The sequence below is a fragment of the Myotis yumanensis genome, unplaced genomic scaffold (assembly GCF_028538775.1).
Source record: "Myotis yumanensis isolate MYYU_CA2020_CCGP unplaced genomic scaffold, mMyoYum1.0.hap1 SCAF_3, whole genome shotgun sequence".
NCBI classification, from domain to species: domain Eukaryota; kingdom Metazoa; phylum Chordata; class Mammalia; order Chiroptera; family Vespertilionidae; genus Myotis; species Myotis yumanensis.
Genome location: NW_027223754.1, coordinates 37,439,629 through 37,459,621, shown reverse-complemented (window position 1 = coordinate 37,459,621; position 19,993 = coordinate 37,439,629). Strand labels below are relative to the sequence as shown.

General features: G+C 39.8%; 2 protein-coding genes across 10 annotated transcripts in view; both read left to right on the top strand.

Moving 5' to 3' along the window:
- BIVM (basic, immunoglobulin-like variable motif containing) overlaps positions 1-3,778 on the top strand; it is a 30,618-nt gene extending 26,840 nt beyond the window's left edge. For 5 of the 8 annotated variants that reach the window (XM_070408621.1, XM_070408623.1, XM_070408619.1 and 2 more), the window contains exons 9-11: positions 1,014-1,110; positions 2,108-2,387; positions 3,447-3,778. In XM_070408621.1, coding sequence (XP_070264722.1) covers positions 1,014-1,110; positions 2,108-2,387; positions 3,447-3,478 — 409 coding nt within the window. In that variant the 3' untranslated portion in view covers positions 3,479-3,778. Of the gene's footprint in view, positions 1-1,013; positions 1,111-2,107 lie in introns of all 8 variants that reach the window. The other 3 variants (XM_070408625.1, XM_070408624.1, XM_070408626.1) reach the window with 2 other exon arrangements.
- Positions 3,779-7,271: 3,493 nt separating this feature from the next.
- Positions 7,272-19,993, top strand: part of ERCC5 (ERCC excision repair 5, endonuclease) — a 31,076-nt gene continuing 18,354 nt past the window's right edge. For both annotated transcript variants that reach the window (XM_070408618.1, XM_070408617.1), the window contains exons 1-7: positions 7,272-7,692; positions 9,195-9,370; positions 11,327-11,442; positions 11,922-12,008; positions 13,158-13,218; positions 16,298-16,441; positions 19,653-19,860. In XM_070408618.1, coding sequence (XP_070264719.1) covers positions 7,605-7,692; positions 9,195-9,370; positions 11,327-11,442; positions 11,922-12,008; positions 13,158-13,218; positions 16,298-16,441; positions 19,653-19,860 — 880 coding nt within the window. In that variant the 5' untranslated portion in view covers positions 7,272-7,604. The remainder of the gene's footprint in view (positions 7,693-9,194; positions 9,371-11,326; positions 11,443-11,921; positions 12,009-13,157; positions 13,219-16,297; positions 16,442-19,652; positions 19,861-19,993) is intronic.

Sequence of the window (19,993 nt, the reverse complement as noted above, 5' to 3'; positions counted from 1 at the left end):
TTCTTTTTTTTCAATTTCTGCTGAAAAGCCTGTTGGAATTTTGATTGGAATACAATCCATAGAATCCATAGTTTAGTTTTCATAAAATTACATCATAACAATATGGAGTCTTCTAATTTGTTAATATAGACCAGTAATGGCGAACCTTTTGAGCTCGGCGTGTCAGCATTTTGAAAAACCCTAACTTAACTCTGGTGCCGTGCCACATATAGAAATTTTTTGATATTTGCAACCATAGTAAAACAAAGATTTATATTTTTTATATTTATTTTATATATTTAAATGCCATTTAACAAAGAAAAATCAACCAAAAAATGAGTTTGCGTGTCACCTCTGACACGCGTGTCATAGGTTCGCCATCACTGATATAGACTATACTTCCATGCAATTAGAGCTTTAACTTCTCTCCTGCAATATTTTGTATTTTTCAATATAGATTTTATGTATATTTTGTTAAAATTTTCTCCTAAGTGTATTTTCTGATGCTATTGTAAATTGATTCCCCCCCTTTCTATTATTTTCTGACTGTGTACAGAAATATAATTGGTTTTTCTATATAGGCCTTAAATCTTGCCTCTTTGCCAAATTCACTTATTAGTTCTATTAATAGTTTTGCAATACAAAGCAGTTTGTAATTACTTTGGATTTTCCATAGTCATATTGTTTGTAAATAAAGGCATGTCAATTTTAAGTGTTTTGGAAATGCATTTGACTCTAATTAAGAAGGAAATGTAGACTGTTTCTACTTTAGCCTGCAGGATATTGGCTAATAGGTTGATATATATTTATTTCATAGGGAGACTAACCATTTTTAAACTGAGAACCTTGGCAATAGTTGCATATACAGAATTGTCATAAAAACAAGAGTTTATTAGAACTTGAACAATCCTGAGATAAACAACTTATTGCCACAGTAATATTGTAGAATATTGCTCATGTGAAAAGTTTCATTACAGTGGTATTTTGTTACTAAAAAGAAAATTGTGCTTTATATTCTTCCTTCTTAACTATAGGTGGGCAGATATTGTTACTGATCTGAATACTCAAAATCCAGAATTTCTAGATATCCGGCACTTGGAGAGGGGACTGCAGTATCGAAAAACCAAGAAGGTAAGAACACCATTGTATGTGAAGGCATTTCCCAACTGGCCAAAATGCAATATGTTACTCTAGATTATAAATAATAGAAACCCAGTTTAGAACATTTTCGACAGAAAAGTGAAAATTATTTTAAGAACACATGGGTATGTTAAAAACGAAAGGGCAAGGAGTGTAGCCTGGATTCATAAGGGCCTGGTACCAGGTAAAAGAATGTCAACAGAGACCGAGTAGATAGTCTGTAATTATTTTGGAAGTTATATGTTGTTGGCTTGTTGTCTGATTACTTACTTCGTGATGATGATCATCATCTTTATGTCTCTCTTTGAGATGTGCAGTCTATACTGAGATTGGCCTGCCTCAGACCTAGTTCCATAGTCTTGGCGCAGCGTGGCCCTACACATGGCCAGGGAATTGCTAAATCTGAGGTGTTCACTCCTGAGCCCTATTAATTGTGGCCTTGGGGCAGAGCCATGTATATAAACAAGACTGCTGGGGGTATTTCTCAGAGAAAGGTAGATTCTATGGATTACAGCCCATTGATATAATCCTACTAACAAAGGAAGAGTGTGTAAGAGGAAGAGGAATGATGGTGTTTAGATTAGGCAGAAGGGGAGGCTATAGTGTATGTGAGTGGCATATGAGGGCAAGGTGTTTTGGCTCCTTTGTTTCCTGATTAACTATCCAAAGATTCTCAATAAAGAGGCAAAGAGAAAAGACTCAAGAAACTAATCTTTTCTGTTGGTGCAAATGGGTGACTTAATGCATTGATTCAGGATATTCTTGACTTTCTTGACTTAGTATGTTACTATCAAATACTGACAAGGGTGTGGGCATTTGTTATAGTTTTGTAATGACAGCTGGTCAGGGAAAATGCAGGATAATGTGATCTGATAATGTCTGAAAGAATATGTACTGTTCTGAGGCAGATGAAGGGGGAACATATAAGGGAATTCATAGGAAATTCATTTCCCATCATTTTCTTCACCCAACTTTTTTTCCTTCTCAGGTTGGGGGAAATTTGCATTGTATTATAGCATTCCAGAGACTTAGCTGGCAAAGGTTTGGCCTTTGGAACTTTCCATTTGGAACCATTAGACAAGAGTCACAACCTCTAACACATGGCCAGGGAATTGCCAAATCTGAGAGTGAAGACAATATCTCCAAGAAGCATCATGGGCGCCTGGGCCGGTCTTTCAGTGCTAGTTTCCATCAGGACTCAGCATGGAAAAAGATGTCCAGTATCCATGAGAGAAGGAACAGTGGCTACCAGGGTTACAGTGATTATGGTGGGAATGATTGACTATGCTTGGGTACTGAAAAACTCCTCATGTTACACAATGGTCTGTACAGGACTGTATTAAGACAGTAGAAGATTTTATTAAGTCAACTTAAAATAGGAACAGATCTGGTGGTACAAAACATAACCTTGTAGTTCTCCAGTAAATAAGCTTGTATATGATTCTAATGGGTGATTTCAGATATATAAGCAGATAAGCACAGACTATTGACTTTTTACATTTTAAGGGTATATAAACATGCTGGACAATTTAACAAACTCCAATACAATTACGTATAAACAAATACAAATTTACTTAATAACATCACAATTTGAAATAGTTAAGCTTGACAGGATTTATTATGACTTGATCCCAAGACTTTTGTTGCAAATAGTTTTATTCCTAAGGTACCATCTGCCCTTAAAAAAATGGGGCTATTGATTTCTAGTTTTCTGTCATGGTTAAAGCTCATTTGAAATTACTCAGTGAATCCAGTAATTCTTTCCCTTATAGCAGTATCTTGCCTGCCTCATTTGTTTCCTGGTTAACTTTCTCAGGATTTTCAATAAAGAGGCGAAAGAGAAAAAGACTCAAGAAACTAATCCTTTCTATTGGTGCAAATGGGTGACCGAATACATTGTTTCAGGATATTCTTGGCTTTCTTGACTTGGTATGTTACTATCAAATATTGACAAGAACTTTAGGTCTTGAAAGACTTCTGTAGGTATACAATCTGTTTTAGGCACTGAGTAAAAGAACAAGTGGCATCCATAGTTTCTGTATCCATGGCAATCTGTGAAATGAGATCTGATATTTGGTTAGTCCTTCAATATGGAGTCATATATTGATAACAGCATTAAAAATGCATTCAGAGGGCAACTATCCATATTCCACACTCTGAACTGTTTTCTTTTTTAAAACATTAATTAGCTGTTTGAAGCGAGTGTTAAATAGCTCAGAAAGTGTGGATTTCATATATTTGATCTCCTTTGTACTTACTGTCAATTTTTCTTGTGTAGTCAACCCGTGACTCTCAAAGGATTAGGATCTCTTGTTCTTTCATTTCAGAGGCTGTTCCAGAACTCAAATCAGTAACTTGATTATTACAAGATGCTGAATATGTTGGTAACCATATTGCAATACACCTCAAGGAGAAGGCTCAGATTTTTATTTTTTAAATATTTTTATTTTCTCTTTTGAATTTTATATCCATTTGTCCACTCAGATATGTGTAAGCCTACAAAAGAGGATATATATTATGAAATGGTCATTTTTTCTGAAGGGAATATTTTGCTTGAAACGCAGTGGACTGAAAGAGATTTGTAGGTTGTTGATTTTGTTACTTCATACTGGAACTTTTACGAAGTTTTCATCAAATAAAGTTTTGTTTTCTACTTTTATTCATGTGAATGTTTTAACCTTTGTTTTAGGGAATTTTCTAATTTTGTTTGAAGTACATAATTTGTCAATTCTGTCTAAGTAGTGTGTTAAAAGAAACCATCTCGTATCTGACTTTTTAATTAATGGAATAATATGCATTGACTATAATTTTAGATTTCTATAAGACTTTATGATAAGAAATTAGAAACTTAATTCTTATTAGCTTGAAACAAATGAAGTTGTCAATTTTGTAGGTCAAACGTGGTTGAATATCAGCAATTTAATTTAGTTTGAGTATTTCAGAGATGAGAAAGAGCCAAGAGGAAATGAGACAAATGCAACATAAAATAATGAATACAGTGACACTAATAAGTTTGAGTTATCAAGAGCACACTGAAGTTTACAGAGACATTTCTAGAAACAATCTGCACGTTACTCCACACTTCTCTTTCAGTATTAGTAACATTCCTGTCATATTTATTTTTTTGGTCAAGTCCTCTTAGGAGTGTCCATAGAAGCATTAAGGGTTCAAATACTGGCTCTGCATTTACTACCTGTATCATCTTGGGAAAATTAAGATTTTTTTTTGTGCTTGTTTCCTCATTGGTAAAATTGGGATAATAGTATCTATTTTATAAATTGTTTTGAATAATTAAGTTAGTACATATAAAGTGTTCAGAACAGTGCTTTATAGGTAGGAATTGCTATTTAAATGCTTGCTATTACTCCAGAAGATGTGTATTTTACTGTTCTGAAACTTGAGAGCCCATTAAACAGCATCTCAAGGAGCTAATGGCTTATAAAACAGATAGACACCCCTTAGTTGCTAATCCTTCAAAATAATATTTTGTATTTTAAGAAATGTGCTCTGGTTTTAAAAACAGTTATAGTATTCACATGCCCACAATAGCTTATCCCCTCCTCCCCAGCTCTCAGTAAAAAAAAACATGTTCATTTACATAAAATCCTGAAACTTTCTTTTCCCAGTACTAGTCCCCATCCTTAGACCAAGCTGGTGCAGTAGCTATAACACTTTCCAACTTGCCTTCTGGACGCTGGCAGGGCTCGGGCAAGGTGCTCTAGGATGTGATGACATTCCCTATCTCAATTACCCAGAGCATTGTCTCCCTTAGTCATTCACTTAACAAACTGGGCCCTAGTATCCACTGGTTGTTTCATGTTAAATCGCTGACCTCGGAACAACCCCAAGAGGATGGTGGCATCTCCATTTTATTCACAGACTCTCACTGGTGAAGAAACTTGCCTAAGATTATAGCAGTGGTCGGCAAACCATGGCTCTCGAGCCACATGCAGCTCTTTGGCCCCTTGAGTGCGGCTCTTCCACAAAATACCAACTTCTGTGCATGGGCCACAAAGTTTCAATCACACTGTACATATGCGTGCCCGCACGTGGTATTTTGTGGAAGAGCCACACTCAAGGGGCCAAAGAGCTGCATGTGACTCGCGGGCATGGTTTGCTGACCACGGTAGTCGGGGCTCTCAGTTTGCATGGGCTGCCACAACAAAACACCACAACCCCGGGTGGCTTAAACAGCAGAGATTGGTTTTCTCACAGTCCTGGAAGCTAGAAGCACAAGATGAAGGTGTTGACAGGTTTGCTTCCTCCTGAGCCTTTCTCCTTGGCACGCAGATGGCTGCCTCCTCGCGTGTCCTCACGTGGCGTTTTCTCTGTGGACGTTCCCCTGGAGTCTCTCTGCCTCCGACCCTGGTCAGATTGGATCAGTCTCACCCAACGGGCCTTACTTTAACTTCATCCACGTTTGAACGTCTCTGTCTCCAAATCCAGTCACATTCTGAGTTACTGCGGGTTAGGACTTCACCATAACTTTGGAGGGGAACACAGTTCAGCCCATTAACGCAGGGCGGCTGTAATGTAGCTCGGGTGGGATCAGGACCGGTGTCTTCCTGCGTTGGGAGGAAATTCATCCCGCTGGGTGCAAGGGGTGCTGCAGAGCTTCAGGGGAAGATGAAGAGGTTTTTTTTTTTTTGTTTTTTGTTTTTTTAGAAAATAAGATGGAATCCCTGCTAAGTGTCAGGAGTGGGGGACATAACAGTCTACTGTGGAGGGAGACAAAAATCGAATAGGCAATTATATTAATCTCTGTAAAATACAACGAAGGCTGATTTCTAGGGATTATCTACCTTTTGATTCTGAATCCGGTTTCAACAGTTCAATTCTGAACCAGTAGGGATAAGCTATAGTTTATTTTTTTAATATATTTTATTGACTTTTTACAGAGAAGAAGGGAGAGGGATAGAGAGTTAGGAACATCGATGAGAGAGAAACATCGATCAGCTGCCTCCTGCACACCCCCCCACTGGGGATGTGCTCGCAACCCAGGTACATGCCCTTGACCGGAATCGAACCTGGGACCCTTGAGTCCGCAGGCCAATGCTCTATCCACTGAGCCAAACCGGTCAGGGCAAGCGATCGTTTATTGAGTATCTACTAATGTAAGCACTTGGCATACAGTCAGCTCTGGTCCCAGCTAAAATCGCCTGCATGCCTGGCGTTATCCCAGCTATAGGTTAGGAAACAGAATTTCTGAACAACTGTTCCCGGGACTATAATGGGGTGTGGTCGGCTCTGAATCCTGGCCTGAGGTCTCCAGAGGCACTGACTTCCCGGGAACTCACCTGGCAATTCATTTCTGACTTACAAGCGGCGGGATACTAAATCTTAAATGCCAGAGAAAAATAAACTATATTTCAAGGGTTAAGGCTTTCAATCTTATTACCAGTTATCTAGCTACTACAAGGTTATCCAACAAATGTTAACTTAAAAACACCAGCAAAGCATCCACCTTTCTGTTGTTGCTTCGAGTGAAACATACGCAGCATTAAGCATGTTCACAAGTCCCTGGCCGGGTGGTTCAGTGGGCAGGGGCGTCCTGCCTATACTCCAAGGTTGTGGGCTGCATCACCGTCAGGGCAGACAAGCAGCAACCAAGGAACGCACCAACCAGCGGAGCAACAAATCCACGTTCCTCTGTCTCTCTCTCTCTCTAAAGTCAATTTTAGAAGAGTTTTCCAAAGTGGCAGAGAACTGATGCCGAGAAAGCACGTAGAAAGCCGTGGTCACCTCAGCAAGTAGACACTTGGTGCATCCTCTTAAGTTACCCTGTGGGTCGCAACCCCTGAAAATACATCCTGCATATCAGATATTTACATTACGATTCATTAACAGTAGCAAAATGACAGGTATGAAGTAGCAACGAAAATAATTTTATGGTTGGGGGTCACCACAACATAAGGAACTGTATTGAAGGGTCGCGGCATCAGGAAGGTTGAGAACCACTTAAGGTTTCACTATGACAGAACGCTAGCGAGAAGGATGCACGGCAATGACTGGACCAACCAGGCGTGAACGGAGCCCTCACTTCCGGGGCGCGGGGCGCGTCGATATAGCGTAAGCGCGGTGGAGCGCAACTTCCGGTTCTGCGCGCGCAGCACATCCTATGGAATCCCAGAAGCCCCATTTCGCAGGGGTTTCCGCACCAACTCGGGGAGATCGGTGAGGTCGGAGGGGCGCCTTCAGGCTGATTGTCTTGCTGGCGCAGCCCCCTCCCCCGGCCGGGCGTTGAGAGCGCAAACATCGGCGACCAGACTCTGGGGACCTTGCGTCGGCCGTCCTCTGGGTCCTCCTCTCTTCAGGGCGGCGGAGTCAGTCGCTGCGAACCGCGGCTTATTTCCCATCTTTCCTGAGTTGCAGCAGGGCCGCTCTTCCCGTGTTCTGGGCGGTGAGGCCACCGGCGGTAGGCGACTTAGAATAAAAGGTCTCCCGCGACCCCACCGCCGCGCTGCGCCCCGAGACGTGCCGGCCTCATGGGAGTCCAGGGCCTCTGGAAGCTGCTGGAGTGCTCGGGCCGGCAGGTCAGCCCCGAGACGCTGGAAGGGAAGATCCTGGCCGTGGGTATCCTTAACGGGGCGCCGGGGCCGGGTGCGGATTGGCGTCGGGGTGCTGCTCCCTCTGGGACGTCCCCCCCAGCCCCCCAGCTTTGGGATGGCACCCCCTCTGATTGGACTTCGGGGTTCATCACAGAGGCGCGGTGCTTTCCGCTTCCCAGTGCTTTCGTTCTCTCACCAGGAAGCCGGAGGGGATGGTGTCCGCACACAGAGGGTGGGATGAGGAGTAAAGGGGGGATTTGAATGAGGGGCTCAGCTTCGTGTCTGGACCTGTTAACACCGCACGGTGCTCCCCCGCCCGACGGGGAGGTCGGCATGGAGAGCATGCGGTGGGCTTCCTACCCGTAGTTTTGCCTGCTGTTTTGAGTCCTGTTTATGTTAGACTTAGAGGAAGGATAGTGTGATCAAGTGTTTGACGTTTTAATTTTTTTTTTTAAGAATAGGAAATTTATATGGTACCACACTGCACGAAAAAATAAAAAAGATATACGGTGAATTATGTTGTGTGTGTGTGTGTCTTTGGAATGAAATGTTTTTCTTCATTACCAAAACATGTGAGCTGCTCTTTCCGAAATTGCCATTTTTTTTTTTTTTACTTGCTAAGCATTCTTTTTTTTTTTTTTAGAGTCTTTTATGTTCTAGAAGCTCGTGGTAATTTACACCAGTTCCCTCAATGGGAACCTGTAAGTAGTAGTAATATAATTATTATTATACTACTTTTTTGCAGTGTGAATCTCGGAATACATCTGTAATGGATTTGCGCTTACACGTTGTTATGCAGAGCACCTTGGGGGAAAGGGAAAGTTGTGGGTGGTATGTGTGTAAGCATAGGTCTTACTGCTGCCCTCTAATGGTTTCTCAAATCACTGCTTCCTAAAGATTTTCTTCATGGAACTACATGAGAATGAAAGCAGTTTTGTCGCTGGAGCCCTTAATACTGCAGTAAAGATTTAGGCCATTTTACATTACAGCCCATATGAAGATTTCATTATTTGTAAATTCATTGCGATGACACATGAAGCTCAACATTCCAATTTTTTAGGAAGTTGTCCAATGTAAGGAAAGGCAAAGCATTTAATTTAGATGATCTGTTCTCAGAAGTTTTAGCTCTTTTAGGATATGAAATGATTTTCATGGGGTTTTGGAGCTTTTTTTTGAAAGAATGAATCATTTAAAAGGAATGTCACAAGTTGTTCTCCAAAAGAGTTGTGCTAATTTATTACAATTCCATAGAGATTATTCGATTTTTTGAGGTAGCATTTTTTTTTGAAATTAGACTTCTTAAAAGGATACATATGTCTATGTAAGATTTTAGAATTTAATGTGTGAATAGTAGACATAAAGTTAATTGATTTTAAGTAGATTTCTTCACGGCTAAACATTTTCAATTTTGAATGAATTGTGATGAGTCCTTAGTTTCATCTTTTGGATGGTATCAGTTATTAGGAATTTGAACTTGGGAGATTGAGGAAAAAAATTCCAAAATGTTTTCATTAACAGTTCTTCTAGATATTAGCATTTGGTTAAACCAAGCACTTAAAGGAGTCCGAGATCGCCATGGGAATGCAATAGAAAATGCTCATCTTCTCACTTTGTTTCATCGACTCTGCAAACTCTTATTTTTTCGAATTCGTCCTATTTTTGTATTTGATGGGGATGCTCCACTACTGAAGAAACAGACTTTGGTAAGAATCATCGATTTTTTTTTTCTTTCCACATTCTTAGAAAGAAAAGTTCAGATAAAATTTTAACTTTTGCTTTAGAATTTTGGAAACCAAGACTTATTTTGACATATGTACAATTTAATTTAAATTTTCTTGAACAAATAAACACTTTTTCTTTGGAAAAAAAAGGTGCATATATGTGACTATATCGTGGTTGCAATGATAAAATTTAACTTTTAATAAAAAGACAAATTGTTACAATTGAGACCTTATCCTTTAGAGTGTTTTCTCTTTTTTTTAATTTTTAAAAAATATATTTCTTTATTGATTTCAGAGAGGAAGGAAGAGGGAGAGAGAGAGATAGAAACATCAGTGATGAGAGAGAATCATTGATCGGCTGCCTCCTGCACGCCCCCTACTGGGGATGGAGCCCGCAACCCAGGCATGTGCCCTTGGCTGAAATCGAACCTGGGATCATTCAGTCCGCAGGCTGACGCTCTATCCACTGAGCCAAGCAGGCTAGGGCTAGAGTGTTTTCTTAAGTGTTCTGCATTTGTTCCGGTTATGTTGCTACTGCTCAGAGCATTATAGAAAAATCTATAGGGGAAATGGCTCCCTGAATCTGAGATTGAGGGTAATCCATGATGGTGAGCTTTCTTTTAAAGGTGAATTGAATTTTAGGAGTGAGCAATGTTATGTGTTGCCAAGTTTGACTAAATGGATATAAAAGAATGAGAATAAGTTACTTTATTCTGAAATTAGTTTAAAAAGTGTTTGAACAATGTTGTGAACTTTGAAGTAATTGGATATATGACTTTTATATGTTGAAAATGTCAGCTCATGACCTTGTAATCGAACTGGACAGATACTGAATGAGGGCATAGGGTAAAAGTAAGGATCTGTAAATGCTTGGGGGCATTTGTTGCCTCAGTAAAGGACTTAGCCTTGAATGTTGCAATTATTAATTATACTCTATATTAGGTAGTCTTTGGAAGGATTAGAAAGAAAGAGAGAACTCCAGAACTTATTTACCTACTGGTTCTAAGTTTGTATGGACCCATACACAACGAATCTCCAATTTCCCCCTCCTGATAGAGTAGTTAGCTCTACCTTAGCAATCATATTGCAATATATGAATGTATCAAACCAGCACATTGTACACCTTCAACTATGTTATATGTCAAATCTCGATTTCAAAAAAGGAAAAGGATGTTTTGGTATTTCTGCCTTATATTCAACCATAAGCATGGAGACTTTCATTTTTCCCTACTTGGACATTTCTTACAAGGTATTCTAATACATTTTAGGATTTCTTATGATATAATCATGAGTATTAAAGGACAGAGTTACATATAAGTAATGTATTTTTTATAAAAACCAATGTCAGAAATTGGTTTTGGCATAGCGGTGGCATTTCAAAGAAGAAGTTAATATAATCCCTTTTTGGGAAGCATTTACTTAATTATATGTCATTAAATTTTAGGCTTCTTGAGGACTGTTAAAAGAAACTGAAAGTGAATTAAAATATATAATATCCAGTCTATTAAGTAGTAGCTAAATGGAGACTAGGCTGCCTTTACATGTGAGAAACCTGAAGATAGCCACTGATATGGCAATTATAGGACATAATAAAATCACTATTGTCTAAAACAGCGGTTCTCAACCTGTGGGTCTCGACGCCTTTGGGGGTCGAACGACCCTTTCACAAGGGTCGCCTAAGACCATCGGAAAACACATATATAATTACATATTGTTTTTGTGATTAATCACTATGCTTTAATTATGTTCAATTTGTAACAATGAAATTGGGCGTCACCACAACATGAGGAACTGTATTAAAGGGTCGCAGCATTAGGAAGGTTGAGAACCACTGGTCTAAAAGCTCAGAAAACCAAATTCTATGGGGAAAAAAATCACAGAAATGTTGTTAACATACTGATACTCTGAGGTGAAATCTTGTGTGCATTCTTTTCACAGGCTAAGAGGAGGCATAAAAAAGACTTGGCAACCAGTGACTCTAAAAAAACTACAGAGAAGCTTTTGAAAACATTTTTGAAAAGACAAGCTATCAAAACTGCCTTAAGAAGCAAAAGGTCAGAGGGAAATTACATTAATTTCAAAGATTAATTTAAGCCTTTAAAATTTTTGCATTGGATTTCTGTGTCTGCCTTTTCCTAATTTTAACTCACAGCAGGAGAGAGAGTAAAATGAGAGGAATAAGTGGGATGTCCCTTTGACCTAATAATTTGAAGTTTTGGAAATTCTCTGTTCGTGTGAATTAGCTTTGATGAGAAAGAAAAGCTGTAGTGTTGCCCTGCATGCACGTTTTACCTTTATGAGGTGTTTTTTTGTGTCTGCGCTTCGTGCTGTGACCCAGCTCTGAGGCACGGCAGTAAGTTTCCTCTTTCTCTAGGCTGTGCTTATTTTTCACAGCAGTGGCCCGGGCAGCCATTGCCCCTGTGTTTCCCCTTTTGCAGCTCCTCAGCATGGTTTTTGTAATCAATGGGCGAGTACTATTGACTCAAAGTGCTATTTCCTGTCATCTCTGTTTAAGCCTGTGTGTACTTTGCAGAGATGAAGCACTACCCAGTCTTACTCAAGTTAAAAGAGAAGATGACATCTATGCTTTGCCACCTTTACAAGAGGAAGAAAAAAATAGGTAAATGTTTATTTTAAAATATTTATTATCACTGTATTCAGACAGACTTAACCCTTTATGTTTAATCTACATGTTAAGGCATGAGGAAATTAATGCATCTAAAATATGCATTCTTGACACGGTTTAGAATATTTTTCAAAAGTAAATTTTTTATTGGCAACTAGTCTTTGTGTTTTGGTGGTTTGTGATGGTTTCTTTTTCTTTCTGTAGAGCCTGTACTATGACTGTTGTTTTATAATTCACAAAACATGGATTTTAGTTTTTCTTACATTTTGATTATACTTGCTGTCTCTCCAGGTTTCTCAGCCTCATGTCTTCTCTCTCACATCACCATGCAAAAGACCACATACAACAATGTCCTTGCTAAGTCCAGTAGATGCTTTGCAGGTCTCAGTGTAACATGGTGCCTGCTGAGAACCTCTCTGGCCACTCTTTCTCAGGCTTTTTTGTGGATTCTTTCTGCTGGCTATGAATTGTCAGCGGCTTCTGTGGTTGAAGTGCAGGTAGTGGACCAGTTTGACTATGTCCTCCACCCGTCCTCATTTCTTTCTATGGGGCGCCTGAGAGGCCAGGTAACTTCTGAATCAGCCCAGTTCTCTTTATCTTCATCACTGCCACTGTAATCTTGTCTCTAGGTTACTTTACTATACTGGCTTCCAAATCTCTTTCTGTCTCTAGTCTTACTCCTTTGTAACAACCCCTCCCTGCGAAGCCCAGTCTCTGCTTTGTAGTGTAGAATAGAATCTATTAAATCCCAAATCTGATATTGTCATTTCCTTGCTTAAAATACTTCCTAGCTTCTAATTTTGTTTTTTAAGGATAAAACTTCAACCCTTTAACCACATGCTTTTCTAAACAGTATAATTGCAGGAGATTCCAGAAAGCTTTCATGACATCCCAAATTCGGGTGAGGTGACTTTTATCATATTCTGGCCAACTTGCTCTTCCCTTGTGATGGAAGTTCTTAGGCCATATTGTGATTGCCCCCACCAGACTGTGAAACAGTGACGGGACATATCCTGCCATCTTATTCACCATTGTAGCCCCTACAGGTAGCAGTACCTTGAGCTCAAGAAATATTTAATCACACATTAAATATTCATTAAATCATTACATCGCACATATTGTAAATGTATGTTTGACTTTCAGCTCAGAAGAGGAAGATGAAAAAGAATGGCAAGAAAGAATGAATCAAAAACAAGCATTACAGGTATTTACATAATTTTCGAATTCAGAATTTATGCTGTTATTTGAAATGAATGGCATTAAAATGAATAATTTTAATGAGGTAGTATGAATTTTGAGAAGTGTCTTAAAAATAATGAAGGTAAGTGCCTTTTTATTGTGTGTGTATGTGTATGCATGTGTATATATCTACACTAATAAAAGAGAAACATGGTAATTGGCGTACGACCGCTACCCTTCCCATTGGCTAATCAGCATATCCTTATGCAAATTAACTGTCAGCCAAGATGGCGGCCGGCTTTAGGCTTGGGGCGGTGAGGAGCCAGCCAGCGATCTTCCGTGGCGGGGGCGTCGGCGGCGGTGGCGGCTTTAGGCTTGGGGCGGTGAGGAGCCAGCCAGCCATCGGCTGCGACGGGAGCTGGGGGTGCCCTGGCCCAGACCTAAAACCTCGGCCTGAGGCTTTAGGCCTGGGTCAGGGAGCAGCCAGCCAGCGATCGGCTGCGGCGGGAGTTGGGGGTGCCTCGGCCCAGGCCTAAAGCCTCGAGCAGAGGCTTTAGGCTTGGGCCGGGGAGGAGCCAGCCAGCAGCGATCTTCGGCGGCGGCGAGATGCCCAGGCCTAAAACCTCGGCCTGAGGCTTTAGGCCTGTGTCAGGGAGGAGCCAGCCAGGGATCGTTGATGGCTGCGGTGGCGGGGACCTGGGGGTGCCCCGGCCCAGGCCTAATGCCTGGGCCAGAGGCTTTAGGCCTGGGCCGGGGAGGAGCCAGCCAGTGATCCTTGATGGTGGTGGCGGCCCGAACCCGGGCGCAGCCAGCCAGCGATCCTTGATGGCCACGGTGGCTTGGAGCTGAGGGTGCCCTGGCCCAGGGCTAATGATTCGCCAGAGGCATCAGGCCTGGACAGGGGCCAAACCAGCAATTGGTGTGAACTACAGAGGAAACACCTTTTCTGACCTCTGATTGGTTAAGCTCCCTGTATGCCACTGGTAATATTCTTAGTAACTTGGGTAATAAGAGTCCAAAAAGTGATCTAGGGTTTTTTTTACCACACTCCTGGAGAAAAAAATGAAGGTCTGCTGCTGGAGGGTTAAGAAATGTCATATCCTGTCCTAGCCAGTTTGGCTCAGTGGATAATGCCTTGGCCTGCCCAACGCAGATTCTGGGTTCAATTCTGACCAAGGGCATGTACCTAGGTTGCACGTTCCTCCCTGGCTCCGGCCCAGGTCAGGGCTCATGCAGGAGGCAACCAATCAAAGTGTTCCTCTCACTTTGATGTTTCTCTCTGTCTTTCCCTTTCTTTTCCACATTCTCTAAAAATCAATGGAAACATATCCCCAGGTGAGGATAAAGAAAGAAAGAAATGTCATATCCTATGAAAGACACTTCTTGAAAATGCCTAAAGAAAGTTGTCATTTTTTCATGGTAAAGGGACTGGAGTCCGTGTTGATGAAAACACCTTGGTGGCTGCGGTGACTGGCAGTGGCTGCAGCAGCAGGGTGATGGGCCTGTTGCCTTCCCCTGATCAGCCCGGTCGCCTTCCACAAAGGGAGGCCAGACTGTGGCTTAGGCCCGCTCCCCAAGGGGAGCAGGGAGCAGGTAGTAGGACATCCCCTAGGGCTCCCAGTATGTGATAGGGGGCAAGCTGGGCTGAGGAAACCCCCTCCCCAGTGCACAAATTTTTGTGCACCGGGCCCCTAGTGTATATATAAAATACATGCGTACACATATATATGGAATTATGCATAACTAGATATCCAAAATAAGCTGTTTTTCTTTTACAACCTACCAACCAATAAATAAATAGAAATAGTTATATATGCTCATGTAAAATACAGCCACATACCATCCAAAAATAACTTCTAGTAATACTTTGGCATATACTAGTCCATTCCCTGTCCCTCGTATGGTTGAGTATGTGTGTATTTATTATATGTATGCATATATATGGAAATGTATGTCTTCGTATTATATGCTCCAGTTATCTATTGCTGTGTAACTTAGTGGCGTGAAAATAATCATTTATTATCATCTTTCACTGTTCAGGGGGTTGATGAAAGTGAGGCAGTTCCCTTTCAGTGCAGTCAGATCGTAGCTGGGGCTGGAGTTTCCTCAAAGGCCTTGCACGCTTAAATTCATAAGGTTCATCCCTGCCTTAGGGCCTTTGCACTTGTTATTCTCTCTGGCTGAAATGCTCCGTCCTTAAGCAGGCTTTTTGTTATTTTTCAGATCCCTGTTCAAGGTCATTTTTTTAGTGGGCTCTTCTCTATTTTTCTCTTTCTACTTTTTTTAAATCTTCACCTGAGGATATGTTTTTATTGATTTTAGAGAGAGGAAGGGAGAGTGAAACATTGATTGGTTGTCTCTGAATCAAACCCGCAACCTAAATATGTGTGCTGATCGGGAATCGAACCCTACTACCTCTGGTATATGGTACAACACTCCAACTAACTGAGCCAGGTTGCTCTCTTTCTATTCTTCTAATCAACTCCCTTAGTAGAATAGCCTGCTTTATTTTCTCATTATATCTTGTTTATGTATTTGTTTATTATATATCTTCCTTCACTCCTAAGAGTACGGACCTTATCTGGCATGATCTCCATAGTACTCTAGCTCCTGGAACAGTGCTTGTCACATTAGAGGTGCCTGGTAAGTAATTTTTCTTTTGAATGAATGAATGAGTGAATGAATATATTCCCTAATGTGCCATTCACTTTTAAGCCTATTGCAGATTATGTACAACTTTTTTTAGCCTATTGTAGATTATGTAGAACTCTGTTTATGATATAAGCACAAGATAACTCTGTCATGGTGAATAGCATTAAGTGTATGAAATGTTGCCAAAACCGGTTTGGCTCAGTGGATAGAGCGTCGGCCTGCGGACTGAGAGGTCCCGGGTTCGATTCCGGTCAAGGGCATGTACCTGGGTTGCGGGCACATCCCCCGTGGGAGATGTGCAGGAGGCAGCTGGTCGATGTTTCTCTCCCATCGATGTTTCTAACTATCTATCTCTCTCCCTTCCTCTCTGTAAAAAATCAATAAAAATATATTAAAAAAAAAAAAAGTGTATGAAATGTTAATTTTATAGTGTTATGTTTTTTTCCTTACAGGAAGAGTTCTTTCAGAATCCTCATGCAGTAGATATTGAGTCTGAAGACTTCAGCAGCCTGCCCCCTGAAATAAAGCATGAAATCTTGACTGATATGAAAGAATTTACCAAGAGAAGAAGGACATTATTTGAAGCAATGCCAGAGGTAATATATATGTAATAGCACATTAATGCATAGAATTGAGAACTGCAGAAACATTTTGCATTAGGAAAAAAAATCGACAAGCACTGTTTATACAATGTTTCCAGTAAACAGCATCTGTGAAGCATCATATACAGGGTGTCCCCCAGAAATGTATGCACTTTAACAGTTAATAGCTCAATTGATGTTTCTTTCTTTTCAGATTTAACCCAATGGAATTAATAATTATTCAAAGTGTGTATACATTTTATTTTAATTCTCAAATTTTTTATTTCATAGGTATTATATATATGTAATCCACATACATATTAGATGTACATTTTGTTTTTTATGTATAAATACTCCACCCAGGTCAAGATATAGGGCATTTTCAGAACTTCAGCAAACATGGGATAAATACGTAAACAAATGCTCATAAGCAGAAGCCTACCTCTCTAGCCTCCACTGCCTTTTCTATAAACAACACACCTGAGCATAGAATTCTTCTATTTCTCTCTCTCTCTCTCTCACACACACACACACACACACACACACACACACAGATACACACATGCAAGAGAGAGAGAGAGAGAGAGTGCGCGCGCGAGCAGGGCTTGGACCGTACCACCAAGAACTCCTGCTTTGTGAGAAAGTCCCACCAGTGAGCAGCTGGATATAGAAATCAGGAAAAGGTTTCCAGTGACTTTGAAATCTCACCTACATGAGTCATTTATTTAAAATAACTGCCATGTTAACTCAATGGCTGCAGTTACAAACTCCAATATCTTTATTTAGACACTAAATCTAAGTGATCCCGGTACCTGCTCGCACAGTTGCACAATCCCTTATGGTATAGGTTAAAATGGCATGGGATTTCTCTATCCATGAAGTGCTAAATCTTACACACAATCTCTTACACACAATTTCCAAGGGCCTGGCTCTTTCAGAAGGACCAGTCTTTCTTGTGAGCGCAGAATAAGCTACAATGTAGTTGTGAGAAAAAATGACTATGAGAGATCCTACTGGGAAAACACACACATACACTAACAAGCTGCTTGCATATCCATGTTTTCTCAAAAAGTAATGAAGTCCAACTCACTTCCTAAATACAAGTCCAAAAGTTATTTTGCATGTTTAGTTTGCACAGTAAGGACCTTTCCAGTGGATATTTAAATAGAAGACAGTAATGTCTTGAACAGGCCAACTTCATTTTTTTTTTGTATACCTGATTCAACACATCAGCTTCCATCATGGTAATGCTTTGTTTAAATTTCCTGTGAAACGAAACAGCTGCTCTTGATGGAATAAAGTCACTACCAAAAAATTTTTAGAGAAAGATGTTTTTTGAGAGGAGAGGTTGATGATAAGATCCTACTCTTTAACTTGCTCATTTTTTTTTAACTTTGACACCCTGTATTTATAAGTTTGAACTTGCAAATACTTACTCAAAGAAAGGTTTCTTGATTTTCTACCCAAGATCAGATCTTGTCTCCTGTTTGTATTTTCATAGTACCCTATAATTTCTCTTTCATATTTTTTAGCACCCAGATATACCTATCTTGCTCACTTCTGTATTTTCAACACCTAGCTTAGTATCTTTCACATAGTCAAAGCCCATTATATGCCTAGTGGTTCAATTCTTAGGTTAGTTCATAAAAGTTATTTTAACCCATAATATTCATTGTAGAATACGAATAGTAATATAGAACCTAATCACATTGGAAAAGTTTGTTCTAACTGGAAATTACACGTACTTCTTCCTCTGTTACAAGGCTGGGAATGCAGTTGTATCTCCATGTTCCCTCTTCTGCTTTCTGGACATTGGTAATAGGGAATTTAGTGGTAAATTCTTTGAATTAAAGCATTTGATAGTGGCCCCATAGCCACAGAAACCCCCAGCAGGGTCGTGTATGGAGTTGGGTTTTATTGAGCATATCTCCTGATAATGCTACAACGTTAATTCTTACTATCTTTAGTTGGTGAGTTTTCTTTTCCTTTCTACTGTCACCACCTATTATTTCTAACATTGTTCTCCTTTAATTCACTGTAGGTCAGAATGTAAATTTTTGCAGCACTATTATTCCTAATGAATGGATTTGGTATTCTTTTTTCTGCAGACTTTTACCATTTTTAAAATTGATAATAAAATATGAAAAAGGCAGGAGAGACTTCTTTTCCCTCACTCCTTTCTTTTTTTCCATGAAGAATGTGAACACAGGCAATAGATAAGGTATACAGAAGTGGTATGCAAAGCACAGAAGTAAATTTATTTTTATTTCAGGGGAAAAATCCAGGCTCAATCTACCAATAAAGCATTTTGTTTCCTGAGTGTGAAAGGATCTTTGGCTGGTCTTTGAGGAAATAGAATTTGGATTATGTAAACAACAATGGGAAAGGGAGATAGAGACAGTCCCTAATGACTTGCTCCACTTGCTTTTCTTTGCCACCACACAGCCTCTGGGATCTGTAGACTAGGGTAATACAGCGCAGCAGCTCATTGAATGTGTAATTCTCACAGCTAAGGGAAGTTGTAAGTGATCCAGGTTGGGTCGTTGTGTCATCTCTACAGTGGGCAAATACAGTTCGTGCACCGGGCCTCTAGTATAGTATAAGGGTTAATCAAAAGATCTGCTTTTGATCCCAGATCTCTCACTTACTAGCTATGTGCTTCTAGGAAGGGTACTTAACCTATTTAAGTCTTAGTTTTTTCACTTTTAGATAGATTGGACATAATGATATTTGTCTCATCGGTGGTTGAGAATAAAATGGGATAATATATATAAAAGTACTTAGAAGAATGCCTTACACAGGAAATGCTTTGCAAATGTTTACTATTAATAACTGGTTGCTGTGATTTATTGTTTATCTTTTGTGGGCCAGGGACTATGCTGGGCACTTTACTTGCCTATTTGCTGACATTCTAGAAAGTTGTCCCATCTGTTAAGCCATAATAAAAATGTCACAGTGCCTGGCATGCATCACATGCTCAAGCCATGTATTTTTAATGAGTGATTAAATCATAAACAGTAGCCATGGTTTCTTTTGTTTTGCTCAATTCCTTTTGTTTTAAAGTTTATGTTATTGTTTTGTTCTAAGTATTCAAATTTTACTTTTATAATATGAAAATACCACCAATGAAAAAAAATTAATTGCTCTTTGTTAACCTTTTGGGAAAGAGATGGATATGTGGTAATATCTGTATTTAATATAAATTCATTTTGCTTGTTTGCTTTAGGAGTCCAATGACTTTTCACAATACCAGCTCAAAGGCTTACTTAAAAAAAACTATCTCAACCAACACATAGAAAATGTCCAAAAGGAAATGAATCAACAACATTCAGGACAAATCCAAAGGCAATATGAAGATGAAGGGGGCTTTTTGAAAGAGGTGGAGTCAAGAAGAGTGGTCTCTGAAGACACTTCACATTACATCTTGATAAAAGGTATTGGGCACCATCATTTATTTGATAGTTAAAAACCAAAAATGTGTTGTGTCTCTGAACTCTATAAACTAGCACCCCTGGATAATATTAATGAAACCTACTTATGTAAGAATAATTGTGTAAGTTATTAATG